Raw genomic sequence first — 9,142 nt, forward strand, 5'->3', positions numbered from 1 at the left:
TGATTCTCCAGAACTTTTTCTTTTGGTGGCTCAGCCCGTGATTTGTGCGATTCGTGTTGTTGTGTAGGTAGTAAAATCACAGCCTAAGCATTTTAAGAAGATAATGATTTGGGTACAGTGGCGGATCCGGGAATTCAACTTTGGGTGTGCAATTTTTTTTCATCCTAACAAAAAAGTCCATTGGTCCACAACAATACAAATTGTTCACAATAGGATCAATATCTCGAGAGAAGATTTTTTTTACAAAGAGCTATATATCTCTAAAACCAATGATTATTCATTCGATCCTCAGAAGAAAGATAATTCATTCATTTACTTTTTTACTAATGAACGAAATCAATCCAAAGATAATTCATTTGTTGTTTCTAAATCAATAGTACTAATGTGGTCATGTACAGAGCTATATATCGATAAATCCAAACATAACCTACACATGTACGGGTCAACAAATGAAATTTCAGATTGAAACTTTGGACTGAGATTTTTTACGGGTATTTGACTATGCTTAGAGCAACTCTAGCAGACCCCGCATCCCGCCGGCCCGCAAAACGCGTTTGCAGTTCGTGCAAAACAGCTTTTGCGGGCTGGCTCGGGTTGGTACAGATGCAGGCCCTCAAACGGTTCCGTAAAAATGTATATTCGCGGAATATACTTTTTTACGGGTCGGCTTTGCGGGTTATGCTCTTTGCGCCGCTGCATCCCGCATATCATCAGCCCGCAAATATCAAATACAACATAATTCAACAATAAAAAACAAACTGAATTATTCGAATCAAACGTAATACAATAATCATCCGTATTACAAATAATTATTCAAATAACCGTAGCAAACTTAAATAGTGCAACACAAAACTTGTCATGAATACAAATAGTGCACAGCCTCAATTGTGCTATCTTCACCAATGCGAAGATACTCATCGGCATAGTCAGCCGGAACATCATATGCAATCACCCGCATAGCTGCGGAGATTTTTTGATATGCACTAAATCCCTTTAAGCCCGCTGCATTTCTTCTTTGAGTAAAATACCGGCAATTTGCCTCGGAAGCTTCAACAAGTTTCACAAAGAGGGATCGGCGCATTCGGTACCTTCTCCGAAAGAGGTGTGGAGGATATGTATGATTCTCCGCGAAATAATCTTGCATCAACATCTCGTTCCCAAGATGGCGATTCCGAGGAATGCACAAACGCCCGACAGTCGATCCTCGCCTCCTCTTCCGGTGCTCGTCTTCATGCTCCTTCACGGCAAGCGCCATGGCTAATGTTTGCTGCCGAAAGGTCGCAAGCATGGTCTCAACATCCGAGTCGTCCGAATCGGACGAATCGGATAGCAAGAACTTCTCGCACGGGGTCAACTCCATCTACACGCACACCGGCGCGTCAATCTACTACACAGCTCGCAAAAATCACAAAAAAGGGACTAACCGGTGGCGGGCGATCCCGGGCAGCGACGAGGGGCTGCGCTCGACGATGGTCGATCCCTGGCGGCGGCGGCGACGGGGGACGGCTCTTCTCACTGGATGCGGAGGGGCGTTGCAGCGGCTCGGCGCGGGAGGGTGTGGGGTGGCCCGGGGCACGATTTCGTCGCAGATATGGCCAGAATTGCCGGCGGCGGGCGGGGCGGAAGCAAGGGAGGGCGGCGGCGGAAGGAGGGGGAAAAGAGCGCGGGCTGAAATGTCCCTCCCGCCAACTGCTTCTCTGTGATGCAGGGCACTGCAGCCGCGAGGGGAAACCCGCGTTTTCCCGGGTTGGGGTCAGGAATTTGCCGCGCGCCCCAAAACTTTTTGCGGGCCGGGGCGGGATGCGAGGTCTGGCCGGGCAGGCTTTCCGGCCCGTACCCGCATTTTGGCGGTTATTTTACGGGTCGGGGGCGAATGCGGGGTCTGCTAGAGTTGCTCTTAGAGCATCTGCAACCGGACATCTCAAACCCGCCTCAAACGTCCGGGCATGTCCGTCATGTCGGACTGACGGCCGGGGCTCACATGAAAACACTATAAAACCAGACGTCTGAAGCTCGTCTTCTTCGGTGGATTGCGTTGTGCCCTAACCTGACTATTTAAGCCAACCGCCGGCACCGAAACCCTACCCATCCACACTTCCCCACTCCCGTCCGCTGATGCCGCTACTTTCCACTCGCCGTCGACATCCTGGACATTTCCGACGATAAGGTGTAGTTAGCTAGCGTGTGCGTAATATGTAGGATTTCTTTTGTATCGTTTGTACGGATCTAGTGGATGAATCTAGTGGATGAAATACGAGAGACTCGGATGCACAACACCAAGTATGAGGCGTGACCAGTCATTGTCTGTGGACGCGCCCGGTCGTGTCCGCGGACGTTTGAGAGGTCGGTCGGATTTTCCAAGTCCGGTTGTAGATGCTCTTAGTATCTCTCATGCGTGAGGGTAGAGGTGGCTGTTACTGCTCTTGGGCTACTGGTTAGTTAGGTGTGGTTAGTGGCCAATGGGTTAATATTAACCCGTTTGCCACATGAGAGCTACTGTGTAGTCTCTTAAAGTATGCCAATCTTAGTCTTTTTTGCCATATATCTATATATGGGAATTTTATGCAGCAAATTTTGGGTGTACATCTGTACACCCTTGAACCATACTGAATCCGCCCACTGTTTGGGTAGTGGATAGGGACAATGTCGGCATCAAGACATTGCAACGCCCTCAGCCGCCTCAGGCCGCCTTTTGTTCACTATAGCACTATGAATTGGGCTCACGCGCCCAAGCAGCCACCCGGGGTGCCTGGGCCTGTCTCTGCCGCTGGATGACGATGGTTGTTCAATGGTCCAAGAATCCTGGTGTAATTTTTTTACGTCAAGGATGCTTGTACTTTTGATGAACTTTTTCAACAGATCCAGATCCTTTTTTACAAAAAGGAAAACGTTTCCTACGGGTAGGGCAGAGAGGTAGGCTTCCCCATCCATCACTTGTCGCGGACGGACGGCAGATGAATGTGGCGCAGTACGTGCCAGCATTGGGTGCAGTTACCTCACCGTCGTGCATACTACACCAAAAAGGTCTTTTTCCACAGGGTCTCTCCCCTCAAAAGGTTAATCTCCGGTACAAACTTAAAAGGAAAGCCATCCTAACAGAACAACCCAACAGCTCCGGCGATCTTCCAGAACAATCTCACTCTGAAACGAGCCCAAAAACTCCTCCCGGAAAGCAGCAGTGCGAGCAGGCCAAGAAACCAACCACCTCACGTACATACGTAGGTACTGCCCACGACGACGCCACCACTTAAACTCGCCCCCGTCCTCTCTCGCGCCACCTTCAATTCATCGCCACTCACCACCAGCCACCGGCCACCACCACCACTGTTTGCCATTCCCGCATTTCGCCTAGGCCGCTGCCTGCCCCGCAGTGGTACCCTCCCTCCCGCCCGTGTCCGCCCTCCTAAAACGAGCGTCGGCCCCGAAATAGCCCGGCACCACAAGCACCGCCCACCGGCCACTCATTGAATCCATGCTGCCCTTGTCGTCGTTAACTCCTCTGCCTCCTCGCCTTGCCCGGGAGTGAGCGAGCGAGCGAGCGAGCGAGCGAGAGCGGCATGATGAAGCTGCGGTGGTGGCGGGTCGACGCGTCGGAGGTGGCCGCCGTCACGGCCATGGGCGTCTGGGAGGCCGTCCTGGCCGGCGGCGGCAGGCGCTTCATCAAGCGCAAGGACAGCGACGCCGGCGAGACCGGTCGGTACCGTCGCCCTCTTCCTCCGCCGGTCAATCCTCTCCTCCCCCCTTTCTGCATGCGCGGTTGCTCTTCTGTTCCGTTCGTGCCAATTTTTTTGGTCCAGAAGTCAAGTCAGCGAGATTCTCCAGGCCAAGGAGAACTGCTCCCGTTTTGTTGCGAAATTTCGGCAGATTTTGGTGCGGGGAAGCGGCACGATAGCTGCGCCCTTTCGCGGTTTGTTGGGCGCCATTTCCCTGGGAACGGCAAGGTCGTTGCTGGCTGCCTGTTGCTCGGCATGCCTGCTCCGTTTGGATCCTTTTCCGGTGCGGGGCTCCAGGGCATCATCGCCAAAGTGTGACGCTTTCTTTATCCCCTTCTTCACGCACCTCTGAAATCTTTATTTAGCAATTTCTGCATCAGTGAGACTAGCAAGTTAATTTCATCCGTGGTGCCATTACTCTGCCCTAGTGTATTATTGTGTTCTTTAGCCCTAGCATTCCTCCCCAATGGGTTCCACAACGTACGGAATGGCACAAAATATATATGATCTCGCCATGGTTCGTGTCCACCATGGCGCCCCACTATCTGCACATGCTCCTGCTACACTCCATCTCTCACGAAATCCTATGGAGTTGCTCTGAAAATCAACGTGTGAAAAACCTGATCCAGTTTTTACGCCCACTGACTTAGGATGCGTTTGGTTGAAGGTGTCATATGAATGGGTTGAGACCGTTCAATTTATTTGGGATTGAACCATTCAATTCATGCGTTTGGCTGAATATAAGAGATGAGCTAATTATTTAGGACGGGACCACCAGTCATGCTCACATAGTCATGCATGCAAAGCGTGGCCATTTGATTCGACCGATTTGGTTGGGTGGAACGGTTCAGCATCTTCAAGGCATATTTTCTTTTTTTGACTTGAACCATTCATGTGCTTTATAACCAAACATGTCTATTTTTTGAACGATCCCAACCCATTCATGACCACCCTTGTAACCAAACGCACCCTTAATGGCGCCCCGTCGTCCTACGTACAGGTCGGGCGCTGGAGGAGCTGCGGAGCTCCCTGTACAACGAGATGCACAGCTCGGAAGGGGCCAAGCGCCAGCAGCAGCGGTTCTGCGGCCCGTCCGTCGCGCTCACCTTCAACTTCGCCGTCGCCGTTGGGATCATCGTGGCCAACAAAATGGTACGTACAATCCCCAAATCATCCACCTACATATGCCGCCTTCGTTTACTTCATGTACTACGAGTTAGTAGCAAGATTTCATTTAACTCTCGGATCAATTGTCTTGTAGGTGATGGGGAGTGTCGGGTTTAAGTACCCGATTGCGCTGTCACTGATCCACTACGCGGTGGCGTTGGTTCTCATGGCGATCCTCAAGGCCCTGTCCCTGCTGCCGGTTGCGCCGCCTTCCAAGTCGACGCCCTTCTCCTCTCTGTTCGCTCTGGGCGCCGTGATGTCTCTCTCCACCGGGCTTGCGAACGTGAGCTTGAAACACAATAGGTAAACCGGATTCTGTTTCCATTTATGTATGTTCAGTGATGTTGCTTTATGTGTTCTCAGTATCCTTGCTATTCAGTGTAGGTTTCTACCAAATGGCTAAGATTGCCGTGACTCCGACAATCGTCGCAGCGGAGTTCATGCTTTTTAAGAAGAAGGTTTCCTGCCAGAAGGTAGGTTTACCTCCATAGTTACTGATGAGCTGCACATGCCTTTTCTGTACTTTGAACACAACTGTCCTCATATTTCTTCAGAGGAAGAAAACCCAACAAATTGTGCTGTAAATACATGTTTTGTTGTCTCTCTAGCAGACTACCACTCATGCCATATGTGTGCATGTGTTTGTTTGTTGTCGATAGTGCATACCTATTATGCTGTCAAATTTATTCAGTTTTAACCGGAAATCCTGCTTCAACATTTACACAGGTCATCACACTAGCAACTGTGTCAATCGGAGTGGCTGTGGCCACCGTCACAGACCTAGAGTTCAACTTCTTCGGCGCCTGCGTAGCATTGGCCTGGATCGTCCCTAGCGCGGTAAACAAGATCCTGTGGTCGAATCTGCAGCAGACCGGAAACTGGACCGCCCTCGCGTAAGTTCCAAGTTCTGCATTTCGATCCGCAGGAGACGCGTCGTCGCATTGTTTTTCGGTTAAGTAACATAACACAGATTGTTCGATCAACCAGGCTGATGTGGAAGACGACCCCCGTCACCATATTCTTCTTGCTGGCGCTGATGCCTCTGCTGGATCCACCGGGCCTGCTGCTGTTCAATTGGAATTTCAGAAATAGTTGTGCCATTGTCATCTCTGCTCTGTTCGGCTTCCTCCTCCAGTGGTCCGGCGCTTTGGCCCTTGGGTGAGACCATTTTTCCTCTCTTCTTAACAAGAACATTCTTCCTTGTGAGATTTCAAAATGGGTAAGAAGATGAACTTGCTGCTAATTGACTCCGTGTTGATTTGCTTGTGGCATGCATGCAGCGCGACCTCGGCGCTGTCGCACGTGGTGCTGGGGCAGTTCAAGACCATCGTCATCATGCTCTCCGGCTACCTCATCTTCCGCTCGGACCCCGGGGTCACCAGCATCTGCGGCGCCGTCGTGGCCCTCGGCGGCATGTCCTTCTACACTTACCTGGGCCTCAAGAAGGAGTCGGCGGCGCCCAGCGGAAAGAAGCCGCCGTCGAGATCCAACTCCTTCATGGGCAAGCCCGCTGGCGATGGAGGCAGCTCGGACTACGAGGACTCCGTGTGAGTTGGGAGTTAGGTGACTTTGGTGGTCGGTTATGTTGTAAACCTCGTTTGTGGTAGACTCTCACTGCATCTGTTGTACATAGAAGAACTTGTGATTTTAGATTCCTATATTATTCCTTTTCCCATTGGCAGGTGTCTTCTCAATGATTTTACACTTAAAAACTTCTTAGTGCAAAAAAATAGTGGTTAGAGAAGTAAAATATTTAGTTTACTCCTCTAACCGGCACCTAGCCAAACTTGTATAATGGTTAGAGGAGAAAAAAAAATACTCCTCGCATCACGAACTCCTATATTTGGTCAGCCTCCCACCCACCCGAATAAAAAATGCCCCATCTCCCCTCGGTCGCACCCACCCCACCCCGTGTTGCATCTATCCCGGTGCCTCCCTTCTTGCCTACGTCGCTCACCACGCGCCACTTTTGATCCTCCATAGGACTTGTTGTGCTCCTCCCCATCCCAATTTGGTCCTCTCCTGCCGCCGTAGATGCTTAAATCAACAGATATATGGCCCTCGCCACCGGCGCTGGATTCGACGCAGCCCGACCTTTGATATCGTCGTGTTTTGGATGGATTCGTCGGGGTCTAAACCGTGCAACCCCCTCAACCACTTTGCGCCACATCTCGGTATTGAAGGAAATATGCCCTAGAGGCAATAATAAAGTTATTATTTATTTTCTTAATTCATGATAAATGTTTATTATTCATGCTAGAATTGTATTAACCGGAAACTTAGTACATGTGTGAATACATAGACAAAATATATAGTCCCTAGTATGCCTCTACTTGACTAGCTCGTTAATCAAAGATGATTATGTTTCCTAACCATAGACATGTGTTGTCATTTGATGAACGGGATCACATCATTAGGAGAATGATGTGATGGACATGACCCATCCGTTAGCTTAGCATTATGATCGTTACAGTTTCATTGCTACTGCTATCTTCATAACTTATACATGTTCCTCAGACTATGAGATTATGCAACTCCCGAATACCGGAGGAACACTTTGTGTACTACCAAACGTCACAACGTAAATGAGTGATTATAAAGGTGCTCTACAGGTGTCTCCGAAGGTGTTTGTTGGATTGGCATATATCGAGATTAGGATTTGTCACTCAGTGTTTCGGAGAGGTATCTCTGGGCCCTCTCGGTAATACTCATCACTATAAGCCTTGCAAGCATTGTGACTAATGAGTTAGTTGCTGAAGTATTACGGAACAAGTAAAGAGACTTTCCGGTAACGAGATTGAGCTAGTTATGATGATACCGACGATTGAATCTCGGGCAAGTAACATACCGATGACAAAGGGAACAACGTATGTTGTTATGCGGTTTGACCGATAAAGATCTTCGTAGAATATGTAGGAGCCAATATGAGCATCCAGGTTCCGCTATTGGTTATTGACCGGAGATGTGTCTCAGTCATGTGTACATAGTTCTCGAACCCGTAGGGTCCGCACGCTTAACGTTAGATGACGATATGTATTATGAGTTATATGTTTTATGACCGAAGTTTGTTCGGAGTCCCGGATGAGATCACGAACGTGACGAGGAGTCTCGAAATGATCGAGACATAAAGATTGATATATTGTACGACTATATTCGGACACCGGAAATGTTCTGGAGAAGTTTCGGATAAAACCAGAGTGCTGGAGGGTTATCGGAACTCCCCGGGGAACTAATGGGCCTCGATGGGCCTTAGTGGAGAGAGAGGAGGCCTGCAGGAGGGCTGGCCGCCCCCCTTGAGTCCGAATAGGACAAGGGAAAGGGGGCGGCGCCCCCCCACCCTGAAAGTGCAACTATCCCTACGTGGTTTTGGTAATTCCTAACAACATATAGCTCATTGAGCTAATGCTATTTCAAGATGAATATTTCAGGAAAGCTCAATGATTGGCAATGGCATGGATGAGAAAAGTGGATCCCTCAAAATGCTAAGGACAAAAGGATTGGCTCAAGCTCAAAGCTCAAGACTCTACATTTTATATTTTAGTGATCCAAGATCACATTGAGTCTATAGGAAAAGCCAATACTATTAAGGAGGGATGAGGTGTTGCTTAATGGCTTACTTGCTCAAAATGCTTAGTGATATGCTCCAAAGCCCTCAACTACTTTCTCACATCCACATATGACCTAAACCAAAAGTCAAACTCGGCCCCACCGATTCTTTCTATCCGGCGCCACCGAGTTCAGATGTTATAGCCACTGCCACAAACCCTAGGCAAATTGGTCTCACCGATAGGGATCTCGGTCTCACCGAGATGGGATTGTAATCTCTCTGTTTCCCTTCGTAACGTTTCGGTACCACCGAGATGAGCGATCGGTCCCACCGAGATTGCAATGTAAACTCTCTGTTTCCTTTTCGTAACATTTCGATCTCACCGAAATGAGCGAACCGGTTCCACTGAGTTTACCTGACCAACTCTCTGGTTAGCTTATTACCAAAATCGGTCCCACCGAGTTTGTGTAATCGGTCTCACCGAGATTTCATTATGCCCTAACCCTAACCATATCGGTCCTACCGAGTTGCATGTCGGTCCCACCGAAAATCCTAACGGTCACTAGATTTGCTGAATCGGTCTGACCGAGTTTCTCAATTCGGTCCCACCGAGATTGGCAAGTTGTGTGTAACGGTTAGATTTTGTGTGGAGGCTATATATACCCCTCCACCTCCTCTTCATTTGTGGAGAGAGCCATTAGAACGAACCTACACT

The 9,142-nt window shown here is 49.3% G+C and overlaps 1 protein-coding gene across 1 annotated transcript; it reads left to right on the forward strand.

The window, feature by feature from the left end:
- Positions 1 to 3,210: 3,210 nt before the first annotated feature.
- LOC119326383 (nucleotide-sugar uncharacterized transporter 2-like) lies at positions 3,211 to 6,574 on the forward strand. The gene is made up of 7 exons (XM_037600039.1): positions 3,211 to 3,693; positions 4,714 to 4,865; positions 4,975 to 5,183; positions 5,260 to 5,353; positions 5,607 to 5,773; positions 5,868 to 6,038; positions 6,161 to 6,574. The coding sequence occupies exons 1-7, from the start codon at positions 3,558 to 3,560 to the stop codon at positions 6,429 to 6,431; spliced, it is 1,200 nt and encodes a 399-aa protein (XP_037455936.1). The 5' UTR covers positions 3,211 to 3,557; the 3' UTR covers positions 6,432 to 6,574.
- Positions 6,575 to 9,142: the final 2,568 nt, after the last annotated feature.

Source organism: Triticum dicoccoides, chromosome 6B, assembly GCF_002162155.2.
Source record: "Triticum dicoccoides isolate Atlit2015 ecotype Zavitan chromosome 6B, WEW_v2.0, whole genome shotgun sequence".
Lineage (NCBI taxonomy): Eukaryota > Viridiplantae > Streptophyta > Magnoliopsida > Poales > Poaceae > Triticum > Triticum dicoccoides.

Bases quoted from the DNA above. Each gene is read 5' to 3' on its own strand.
- LOC119326383 (XM_037600039.1), top strand. From the start codon at position 3,558: ATGATGAAGCTGCGGTGGTGGCGGGTCGACGCGTCGGAGGTGGCCGCC. The intron at 3,694-4,713 runs GTCGGTACCGTC...TCCTACGTACAG, and splicing joins CAGCGACGCCGGCGAGACCG to GTCGGGCGCTGGAGGAGCTG. The intron at 5,184-5,259 runs GTAAACCGGATT...CTTGCTATTCAG, and splicing joins GTGAGCTTGAAACACAATAG to TGTAGGTTTCTACCAAATGG.